This window comes from Cyanistes caeruleus, chromosome Z (genome assembly GCF_971803275.1).
Source record: "Cyanistes caeruleus chromosome Z, bCyaCae1.hap1.1, whole genome shotgun sequence".
In the NCBI taxonomy this organism is placed as follows: Eukaryota; Metazoa; Chordata; class Aves; order Passeriformes; family Paridae; genus Cyanistes; species Cyanistes caeruleus.
This window is the reverse complement of record NC_141732.1, coordinates 57,346,510-57,358,427: the sequence shown is the minus strand read 5'-3', so window position 1 is coordinate 57,358,427 and position 11,918 is coordinate 57,346,510. Positions and strand designations below refer to the sequence as shown.

The window sequence follows — 11,918 nt, the reverse complement described above, 5'->3', positions numbered from 1 at the left end:
TTTGTCTGAAAAAAGTTTATTTGAAAAACACTCAACAACTATTATTAAGAAATTAGTTTTCCCCTCTACATTAACGTATTTACATATACTATACATATTTATACATACATCTATGCACACACACATACAGAGCTTTAATTTGAATTGTGTATTACTATATTGGATTTATAGAGCTACATATTGTACAGCAACTTGATTTAAGGTTCTGCATTCCTTGGATATAACAGTCTTTGTCTGCAACCTTGTAAAAATTAAACAATTATAAGATACATTATCTCAATGGATTGCTAGTAATTTCCTGTAGACACTGTTATTCACATTAGTAGTCAACGTAGCCCTTCTGCTACTAGCAGTAGACATCAACTGGCCACTGCTGCTACTACTGTTAGGATCAAAAGTCTTTTTACAATTGAAGAGACTGAAAAATTGTCTCTGATACTGAGAAGAAGCATAGTAGTAAATAAAGGGGTCAATGCAGCAGCTAATGCTGCTGATAGAAACACAGAGTAGATAGGCAAAGTAGAGATACTCTAAGCTGTTGTCATATGAAAAATGGATATAATGAATAAAGAGGAGAATATTTGTGGGTCCAAAGCAAATAACGAAAACAGAAAAAACAGCCACACACAAGAGCAAGGCACGTGTCTTCTTGTTTTGCTTTGCAACAATGTTGGAAGAACTAAGACAGCGAATGATACACACATAACAGACAGTAGAAATTATAAACGGCACTATGAAAAACACAGAAGAGAAGACAGAGAAGAAGTGGAGGTAATAGCCATGAAGTTCGGATTCTCTCAGCACATCGTGGCAGGTAGTTATGTTTAGCCTGGGTATTTCCATTGTTTGCTCTCGCAAGAGAAAAGGTATAACTCCGGTTATCGCTACAAGCCATATGATGAAACAAACCAGTGAGGCACGAGGCAGTGTACGCCACCCCAGGGACTGCATGGGGTACACCACTGCTAAGAAGCGATCAAAGCTTATGCTAGTCATAAGCATTATTGAGCAGTACATGTTGCAGAAGAAGGCAGCAGTGATGAAACGGCACATCTGAGGCCCAAAAACCCAGTCATTTCCAGAAAAGTGATAGACAATCTTAAACGGAAGCACACTTACAAAGAGAACATCTGCAAGGGCCAAATTCAGCATGTATATCACAGCTGGCTTTTCGATTTTCATCTTTTTCAGAAACACAAGTATGGCTGTAATGTTCAGAGGGAGACTCAGCACAAGCACTAGGGTGTAAACTGAAGGAACAAAACGGGTCAGCCACGGACTAGTGAGGTATCTTGCTGTTTGAACTGACATCATTTGTTGTTCATGCAGGAATAATCCAGTCTGATTGGTGGCTCCTGATCCAACTTCCAAGTCATTTTCAGTATCACCGTCAATAGGTATAAGATCAGCCTCTGGACTGGAAGAAAAACGAATGGAAAAACTTCTGATGCCTGGTATGCTGCTGTTATTGGGAAAGCCTGAAAAGAAAGGAAGTATTAATAAACCAATATTTAGATGGTACAGGGAAGTGAAAATATCTTTCAAGAAGGAAAGTTAAAATTACATTAGGTAAACAAAATAATAAGGGCAATTTCCGATTCAAAGCACAGGTTGCCCACAGGTCAGCCATTTTATTTGAGCTCTTCCTGCTACAATTTTGGGTAAGATGTCCTCCTTTGTCTCCTATCTCTTAGCTTGAAAGCTTTTATTAGTAGCGATTCTAGCTATGCTCTCTTTGGCCAACTTTAGCACAAACACGAGAGAATTTTCCAGCCTCGAACTGTCCTGGCCAGACCCTTCACACATTTTTTAAGAAATGAGATGCTGGCATAGATACTAGTACTCATACACAAAATTCCCACTGGAAGTACACTAGTACTTTTTTCATCATGAAAATCACAAAAAGTGCAATTAAAACATCACGTTTTTGAAATATTTCTGTGTGCTCGGGAGACATGTTACTCAACCCGAAGGCTCCCATCAAGAGAGATGGCAGAGCAGTTTTCAAGGCAGACGTGGATTGACCTTTTGCTTGTGACAGACAGGTAGCCACATATGGTGCTTAAACATTTTCCAAGTTCTATATCCTAACCCATGGTGTGCAGGATTGTGTGCGTCTGGCATACCCCTGGGGCAGGGTTCTGAAACCTACAGCTCCTTCTACAGCAAGGTCTTCTGCAGCATGGTTTGGTAGCTAAGTCAGGACAGGTTATCTCTGCTTTTTGAAATGTTGTAAGACAGGAAATCAGTGTGATAAAGCATTAAATCCGTGGCAGGGGACTATTTATGTAAAAAAATAAAAAATCCCCAGCCAATCAAAAATGCTATTTAGGCATTATTTCAGCAAAGTTGTTTTTTATGAAGAAATATTTTGTATGACCTACCATTTTCAGTTTTGGCTTAATCTGCTTTGGCATAGAGTAATTCAAGTGTACTGTGGGTAGACAGACGTGAGAAAGTTACAGTTACTCAACTAACCAGTCACCTGTTTGGCTGTGCAATTGATCTTTTGTTGGATCTTAGACAATTAAAATAAAAATGAGGGTGTCCTAGCTCAGATCTGTGAGCTGAAAGTACATGGTAATGATTCACCTGTGTAAAATGCTGCTTGGTAGAAGCAATTACTTGCTCTATAGTAATTGAAACCAGTTTTTTTAACCAAAGCATCTGAGGGAGGCAGATGGCAAAGAGAAGAGTGGCTGCAGCTTTAAGCAGCCAGTCACCTCCCTTTGTGCACAGGCAGTGAGAGAAGGGCCCTATCCAGCATGGATTTTTGTGAAATTCAAACTAGAATGTGGGGGGAGATCAGAGGACTGGTAAGGCAATTTAATGATTTTATTTAGAGGGGCTGTGCTTTATGTACCATGCTTCGTCACAGCAGCATTCTAGGGGCAGAGGAACAAAAGGGAAGTGTTTGAGAGAATAGTTTTCATATGCAAAGTGGCTAGATTGCAACCCCTGCCGGTAGCTGGGAGCTTGTTACAGCGACTGTAGTAAGAATGATGTAGTTTGAAGCAGAAATTACAGAAAGTACATGAGATTTGGTGATTGCACAGAAGGGCACTAAACGCATTTATACAAGGGTCTTTTCTGTCTTTTTAAAGAGAACAAGAACAGCAGGCCGAGCTATAGAACCTTAATCTGTAACACTTCTTTGTAAATTTAGTCCAAGCAGTTGGATGGCTCAAAGAGTCAGCTCCCAGCTTGGCCGTTAAGTTGCAGAACAAGTCCTTCTAACTTCAGCTGGTGGCTGACATCAAAGAGTTAGGAGATTTTCTGTATTCAATGATCACTGCAATAGAAATATGTCACAAAGGACACCACTGCTCTTCATCTCTTCTGGGAGGATTATAACAATACTTGAATGAACACCCCCTCTCCCCAGATTTCTTACGTCCGGAAGTTAGTCTCCATGGTGAAAACATCAATAAAAGTCAGGAAAAATCTGTACCTATAGTATCTCCAGTACACACAAGTTTTATGAATTTAAGACTTTGATTTCCAAACCAGAAAATTACTGAAAGAGAAGACAATGATAATTGTCCCCCAAAGGTCCTTCTTGCTTTCTCCACCACTGTAGAACAGTATGGAGAGCCAGACAAAAAGGTGACATGGTTCCATGTGAGGAATGCATGTTTTTGGGAACACAAGATATAAACAGACTTGAATGGAGAGAGGGTAAAGCCTGGAGTTAAGAACTGGGTTGCTAAGATTACCACTGCATAACATGGTAAGTGAGGCACTAGCACCTCTCTCATCTCAGTATCCCTTAACTTTAAAGGACGTGAGCTGTGCAATGGTTTCACACTTTTGGGAACTAGCAAGCCAACCCAATCAGAGTCACCCACCCCTAATGGCTAAGGTTAAGTCTCTTAGTGCAGATGCCATGGGTGATAACCCGACCCACTTCTCGTTACAACTGAGAACAATATAAAAATATGTAACAAGAAAAATATGCTATGATTGGTACAGGTATGTTTTCCTGACGACCAGACGTTGTCTTAGCTGTTGCTTATAGTTAATTGAACATGGCTAATAATTTTAATTACATCCTGAATTCTTGGAGATATCTTACTTACAAGTTTATTAGATGAAAGGCTTTAGAGTCACTTTTACTCCATTACAGAAATTTTCTAAAAATAGAATCCTATTACAATAAATCAGAACAAAAAATTATAAATAATTTGAGTTTAGTTAAAATTCTCTGGAACAGTATTCTAATTTGGTGAAAACTATTTATTTTGTATGTGTTCTTTGTATAAGCAAAGGCCTTCTAAGAGCTGAACTCAACCTTCATTTTGTCAACATCACCTCCATGCTGACTCCTGTTCTCAATCCATGTCCCCATCTTGAACTTAGATTACATGAGGTACTACTTGCAAGCCAGCTTTGTGGGAAAATGTAACGAAGCATCACACCTGCTATTTCTGTACCACTTGATAATATAAAGAATAGTGACTTAAACTTTCTCAATGAAACTAAATTTAATTTGAAAGCTTGACAGCCATGTATCAATTCTTATCCTTTACCAAGCTGCTTGTATGACAGTGTCTGCATAATTCTAGGAAAAAATAAAAAATGCTTTCCATACTTTCTGAAACAGAAAAGAAGACAGATACTCTCCTGAGGTTTTGTATTTCCTTTTGTGCCAGTGTTTATATGAAAAAGATAGAAGATAGAGACATATTTACAGAAGGGAACAGGATGAAATCCTGTCATATTATTTCAAAAGATCGTAATGAACCGTCACAGCAAACAAAAAGGTCAACATGGGAAAGAGGCATTACATTTAAACTGGGTTATTACAAGACTGCCAATATACAGTAGTTCTACAGAAAAGGTTTTGAAACTACTACTGATAGCTACAACTACACCAGAATGTGTGAAATTATTTTTTCTAGCTGGTTTCAAGCTATAGATACCATTTGTCTAAAATATATTTCACTACAGCTTAATTATTTTTAATAATTAAAATAATCTGTTAAGAAAACAGAAGTAAAGACGTATATAAAGATCACAGATATTCAAAGAGTCATCTTATTTTCCTAGGCAGTCATCCAGTCCTTTTGGAAGAAGTCAAGCTTGGTTGATTTCTACTTTTATAACGAATAGTAACCCTGTCGTATGAGCAATGAGAATAACTGCTCTGTCAAAATACCTATAAAATTTAAACAGGTATGAAAGAACAAGCTTAGTAAACTATGAAGAAAGAAACAGTAGGATAAAGCACCGAGGTTTTATCCTTATGGTACGTGTAGTCAGGACACTGAATGATAAGCAGTCTTTTCTTTGCTTCCAACAAATACTTCCAAAGCCAAAAATTACAAAGAATCAGTACGACACACAAATTGCCCAAAGTTTTCTTTTAGTCCCTGTGATTTTTTCATCAGTTCTCCAACAAGGACATAGAGAAATTACGTAGAAAGCTCAGCAAGTTTGTGATGGTTTAATTTTAAAGATCCACAATGTGCTATTTGCTATCAAGTATTACAGTAATTTTGTTCATCTCACAATTAGTATACACATATGCTGCTTACCCTGACTTTTTTTTTTTTTTTTTAAATACAGAGATATGTTGTTATTTCTTTTCATGTCTACTTTCATATGCAAGGCACTACTCTGCATACCACTCTGTGAAAGAATTAGACAGCAAAAATACAACAGCTTTGACCAATCTTAAAGAGCACTCTTGAGCTCCACAACAAGCTTGAAAAATATTTCTGTCAGCCTTAAGTATGGACAGAATGTTACAAACCGGCAGACTTTATATCCCAAGGGATGTCTTTCTGATGTGAGACACTAGAGAATAGGCTGCTACACAAGCCAATTACATATCTTCCCTGTGTGCTGCTGGACAACAATTAATACTGATTTCTGGGCATTACTGGTGACAGCTGCATATGAGCTTATAACAGATAGGTTTCTCTTATCCCTGCTTTGTATAACTCCAAGTAATAAGCATCTAGAGTCTAAATTACTCAATGGCCCATAAATTAGGCGTGTGAAAGCAGACTGTGAAGTGCATGCCAGACACATCAAGGAACAAAATAAGACACAATCTTGTAGGAGTGATGACAGTTATTTGCTGTTAAAAAAATAAAACTGAATTTTTATGAGTTCACATCTCCATTTATACAGAATTCATTATTAGATTAGACAACTGATGTCGTAGCAATCTGAACACATTTTCTTGAACTATTGTTTTCTTCTGGGTGTCTGCTCCTTTTTACTCTCCTTTCTCATCTCTTTAACTACATATGCTGGCTACAAACTGTGACATCTATCTATCTTGCCAGCAGTGTCCCAAGGCAGGGAAGTCTAGACAAATTCAGACCTCAACAGCACCTGGTCAGATAATCAGTAGGCACTTAACACCAACCTACTGCCAAAACTAGTGCTTTTTCACCTGCCCAAAGGAACAGCTCAGGTCAGTAATGTGGTAACTGTGCATAGTGAAGGATGGGGAAAAGCAGGAGAAAAGCTGCAGGCCAAGGCCAGAGAAGACCTCAGGACACAACAGTGCATGGACAACAGGAACCAAGTACACCGTGGTAAAAACAAGGAAGGTTGTCTAGGACAGTGGGGAAATTATATTATTACGATGGGAGTGAGCACAAGAAGAGCAGAGGACATATTCAGATGATGGGGTTTTGTTAGTTCTGTTGTGCATGAAGCAACTGGAAGAATAGCACCTAACAGTAAAATCTTTTTCCTAGCATTAGCATGTTTCTTTTACACCACCACTCCTTTTCTTAAAAAGATATTTTCCTAAGGCTTTCCATATGAACATGATTTCGACAGCTTCATTCCCGCTTGTCCTTGTGCCAAAAAGTTGTCTAGCAAAAATTACTTGCCCTCTTTGATGCTTCCCTCCCAGCACAGTTACAAACAGTAGGTGTATCCCTTTTCAGTTTAGCTCAGCAGTCGCAGTGTGCTATGCTCTGAAATTTCCTCTTAGCTGCTCATCCAATCAGCTGTTTTACGTTTGTAGGACCTGAGGCTTTACTGCAGGCCATCTCATGGGACCAAGTTATTTCTACAGCAGCACTATCACCACTAGCTGACTGAAAAAAATCTTGAAACTTTTTTTAAGCAAAACAGTAATAGCAAAAAAAAACCCCGTGCTAATCTCTAAATGTACAATCCTTTGTACTGCTGTACCTCTACCGTAAGGTGTGAAGTTACATGCACTCATGTCTTGTCTCACCTTCCTTACCCCAGCATCTCCATCGTCCAGCTCTGAGCTGGACGGACCCATGGACTCATCAGTCAGAGTGCTGATGTTGCTATTAGTGAAATAACCACGAAAGTCATCTATCTACTTGGGGTGGATATTCTTAACTATTTTGTGCTGGCAGGCCTTCCGAGGTTTGCACCGCCTAGAGATTCATCTGTCACTCCCTCCTCTTACGTTGTTAATGAAAAGTTAAGAGAATCCAGCAGAGAGAGGAGTCTGGCCGATCTGGTCCGTTCCGCCACCACCTGATACTGCCTGCCCGCCTCCTTAGCTACGGCGTCACCCCAAGCCATCCTTCACCGCCAAGAACAGCCTCCCCTCGCCGCTGCCACCAGCACAAAGAGCCCAAGAAAACTCGGCCCGAGCTCGCACTGAAGCCCCCCGGCGGGAGGCGCACGACCCGGCTGCGGGTCAGCCAGCCCCACGGCGCTGTGCCTAGGACGGGCTCTGACGATCGGCGGCCGCCAGAGCCCGGCCGGCCCCCGCCTCCCCGCGGACCCACCTGCCCGGGCCGGCGGGCAGCACAGCAGCGCCAGGGCGCACAGCAGCGCCCGGGGCCGCATGGCCGCGCCTTCTTTCCCGCAGTCCGTCCGTCCGTCCGTCCGTCCGCTCGCCCGTCTGTCTGCCCGTCCGTCCGTCCGTCCGTCTGCCCGTCCGTCCGCCCGTCTGTCTGCCCGTCTGTCTGCCCGTCTGTCTGCCCGCCCGCCCGCCCGCCCGTGCGGGCAGCGCGGGGCTGCCGAACGCAGCGCACAGAAGGCTGGGGCTGGCGGAGAGCCGCAACAGGACTTCCTCCAGCCGCAGGGAAGGGGCTCGGGGGCAGGGGAGGAGAGAGCAGGGGAAGGAAGGGGAGGGGAAGGCGGAGGGACAGCGCCCGCCGCCCCCGCGGGACGCAGAGCCCCGGCAGCCGCCCCCGCCGCCGGCTGGGACACGGGAAGCGAGAGGTCAGGAGCTCTGGAACAAAGGGTTCTGCTCGAGGAATTATCCTAAACTAAGTTTGCCAACTTTGCAGTCCGAATGCCTCACGGGAGCAGTTCCAAGGCCAGCTGAAATGGCTGCATTACTCATAGCTGAAAAATCACGCTGGTTCAGGAAAGCCCCTTACAGTCGATATACTCCGTATAAAGGAGATGGCGTCCAAGCTTGCTTGTCTTGCCTGTGTTCAGTAAACTGCTCTACAAACACAGGGCTACCCAAGAGTGATTCATTGCCCAGCCCCGCAGCCCTGTCCGCTGTCCAAAATCCCCGAGAAAGTGGTGCCACCCCCCAGTCCAGCGGCATGTGCGAAAGCTTGTGCGCTCCTTTAGAGATGCTACTCTATCAAGAAGTGGATGAAGTGGAACCTACATGAAGGTTGTATAGGAAAATATTTGGTAATTTTGCAGCTATTATTTAGATGCTTTGCTTTAAAAATATCCCAGTGATGTTTAAATGCTTTGTTTTTATAAAGCCTGTAAGACAGAAGCTGTAAAGTGGATGCTGGCTTGCTAGGGTGTCCCCTCCATGTATATCTGTATATCTTTCTTTTTACAGCAGTACAGACAAAAAATGGTAAGGAGGGGAAGGCTGATTTTAACTTGCTTATATGTATGGAGTGCCTTTATTACTGCAGAAACACTGACCTTTGTTTTTAATGGAGAATAAAAATTATGGAAAACAAATTTCCCTAATTATAAGTACTGGTTCTCAGTAAGTTCTATGTCTCTATGGTGTTCCTCTCACAGTGCTCGTTATAGCATGGTTGAAGCTGACTCCATTTGTATAGAGCAAGAAATAAACACAAATTTTACATCTGGCCAGCCTTTCTACAGCTCTTATTGACCCCCACGCTCTAGGGAACTTAGAAAAAATGCCTTATACTTAATTGAATTAATCATCTGTCTAGAAAATACTTTAATCAGATTTAATTATTTCATCTGGGAAGAGAAAGTGAGGCTATTCTTGGTCATTTCTGTGGTCTCACAGTTCTGTAAACATAAACTCTTATGACTTTGTAAACCCAAAATAGTACTGAACTAGAACAGGTAATTGTAAAAATTACTCAAGTTCTCAAAAAAAGCAGATATTGCCATTTCTTACATTTCAAGAAGACTTAACCAGTGGGCCTGAGTGCTTGAGGAATATATTAATTACAGAGTTTGTGAAACAGATGAAGTAAAACTCAGATTGAACCTCCAGGAAGTATTTTAGTCACAGACATTAGAAACAGTCATAGGGCTATGCTCTTTCATCTTTGTAACCTAGTTACTATAAATACAGCAAGTGAATAAAACCCATGCTTTTTATATTTTACATCCCCATATGAAAACCAAATTTAAGTTTCGTATTGTGTAGTTTTGTGAGTCAACTTGCTCCTTCCTCTCAGAGGTGAGCAGGTTACCTACTGTAACAGAGGTGAAGAGTTCATGACTTCTAAATCTTTAGTTTTTAATTCTACTTCTTGCACCTTTATCGGAGTTTTGGGTTTTTGAAGAGAAAAACTTCATTCCTGCTAAACACACTAAGTCTACCAAAGAAGTCTGCACCTATCTAGTGAGACTGCCTCATGTTTTACTGTTTGTGGAAGGAGATCTTCCTTGCTGCTAATACATGGATTACCCTGGTACGTGTCAGAGGTGGATAGTTACTGCTGAAAGATCAGCATGGAAACATACCTCAAGCAGGGAAATCAAGTCATCTGGGTAGAGGGTTATAATACCTAGTTAGAAACTTTTTGAAATCACATGTGACTGTCAGTGTTTGGATTTTTTGGGGATGAAGGTTGTTGTTTTTACTCCTCTATTCTCTAAAAAGACTGACAGCTAAAGGAGGTCTGCAGATCAGTGCAAAGTGAAACAAAACAAATCCAGTGCTAGTGGTGGTGTTCCTGTCTGCCTGGCCTAAGCAGAAGGATGTTGTTCTGCAATTCTGTGGGTAGTTTTGTATCTTCAGAGGCCCTTGAAAATGGAAAAGTTCCAAAATAAACTAAGTTAGCCGCCAAGCACTCTTAGTCAACTTTCAAGACATGTGACAGAAAAATGCAGGCCACGGGGTTAACAGACTGAGACTATTGCCTATTTTAATTTCTTTTCACTACCATGAGTTAAGGAGGACAAAGTTGAGAGATAGGCAAGGAAAGACACAGTTTCTCTGGTAGTGACAACTGATGCGTAGGCCCTATTCAGTCATGCTGGTTTTTTTCCTCAGCTTTTGAACCAGCAATGAAAGTCTTTCCACACTACCAGTGCATGATTGAAGCTGGTTTTAGCAAGGCCTATCTAATGTTGAAGTCCCCACATTGCATCTTACAGTAGCCTCTAAAAAGCCTTTCTTTTTTGTTGTACTTAGTAGCTGTCAGCAGCACTGGGTGGTAACAGAATCACTTTTCTCGTTTCTGTGTACTTCATACTACCATCAGTCTTACATGTAGGTAGAAAACATTGTGGTCAGTCCTGTTTAGCAGGGTTCATATTATTGTTCAGTGACTAAAGGCCCTAAATGGAACTAGCTAATTAAGGAAAAAAGCTTACAAAGGAGTTTAAAGAAATTAAATAGGAATCACTCTTTAAGATTAAGATTTATTTAAGAAATTAAATAGGAATCTAGGTGCACTAGAAAGAACAGGAAGCCCAGGAAATGGCTGGAAAAGGGGCATCCTGGCACATAGACTGTACTATTCGTGCTTGTCACTACGTGGGGACCAAAGAAGCTTTTCTAAGCTTGCCTACTCCAGGAAACAACTGAGGAATGTGCTATTTGCATTAGAACGAGGCAGGTACTAGATGTGTCAAGTGTATCACACAAAATTGCATATCCAGGAGTGAATTACTCCCATAAAGGCAGCGGGCTCTGTCATGTCTCATCAACACAGCTCCAGGATTTTTACACATTACCTCAAGAATCTGTTCTTAGGAGCAACATCACAGCTGTGGCACATGTAGTGCCCAGCTAGAGTTTGTTAAAAATAAAGACTTTAGTCAAGTCTGTTGCAAATAAAAAGGGGAACAAAAGATCAGGAATTAATATCCAAATAAAATTCACTTCGCTTCTTTGGAAGGAAAAGTGAAGCGCTGCTTTCTCTTTTCTATCCAGCTGTTTCAAGTGAACCAGGGTATCAATACTGCAGCATTTATGTCACATTAAAATGGCTTATACATAATCAGATAGCAGTAAAATAGAATCATGGAGTAGTTTTTTAATCCTTTTATTAGGGATATTAACTGTTTTAAAGTAGTCATGCGTTCAAATTTAATGTCATGCTTAAATTAATATCTCTGGCAAATGCAATAATTTTTTCAGCTTGTGTAACACCACAGATCAGTTATCAGCTGAGCTTGTAATCCATGTATCTGCCACTGACTTAACAATGTTTTATTCCCTTAGCAGAGGTAATACTTATTTAATATTTGCCTTTTTAATTCATTCCAGAATGTCTCACTGTCTATCTTTTGAAGTGTTTGTCACAAGAAAAGTGAGAGAAGGAAGTATTTTCTGTTGGTCACATTACCTATGTCACAAACTTTTGCTCTGTAGGTATAAGTGATAATTCCTAAGCAGAATCATTATCACATTGGCATAAAGGCCATGAAGTCTTTGCTGCCGAGCAGCTTTCCCCAGCTGTACTGAGGACACTCAGGCTTAATTACATGCACTTTTATAAACACACTGAAAGAAATTTTTCCAATTACCATCTAGATCTAAGCTT

At 41.0% G+C, this 11,918-nt stretch overlaps 1 protein-coding gene across 1 annotated transcript; it reads right to left on the bottom strand.

The window, feature by feature from the left end:
• F2R (coagulation factor II thrombin receptor) lies at positions 1-8,043 on the bottom strand. The gene is made up of 2 exons (XM_086868070.1): positions 7,740-8,043; positions 1-1,478 (listed from the first exon to the last, which is right to left on the bottom strand). The coding sequence occupies exons 1-2, from the start codon at positions 7,798-7,800 to the stop codon at positions 277-279; spliced, it is 1,263 nt and encodes a 420-aa protein (XP_086724196.1). The 5' UTR covers positions 7,801-8,043; the 3' UTR covers positions 1-276.
• Between the last annotated feature and the right edge of the window lie 3,875 nt (positions 8,044-11,918).

Coding starts and splice junctions, on each gene's coding strand:
- F2R (XM_086868070.1), bottom strand. CDS start 7,800: ATGCGGCCCCGGGCGCTGCTGTGCGCCCTGGCGCTGCTGTGCTGCCCG. Junction 1,479..7,739: donor CTGCCCGCCGGCCCGGGCAG/GTGGGTCCGCGG, acceptor CTTTCTTTTCAG/GCTTTCCCAATAACAGCAGC.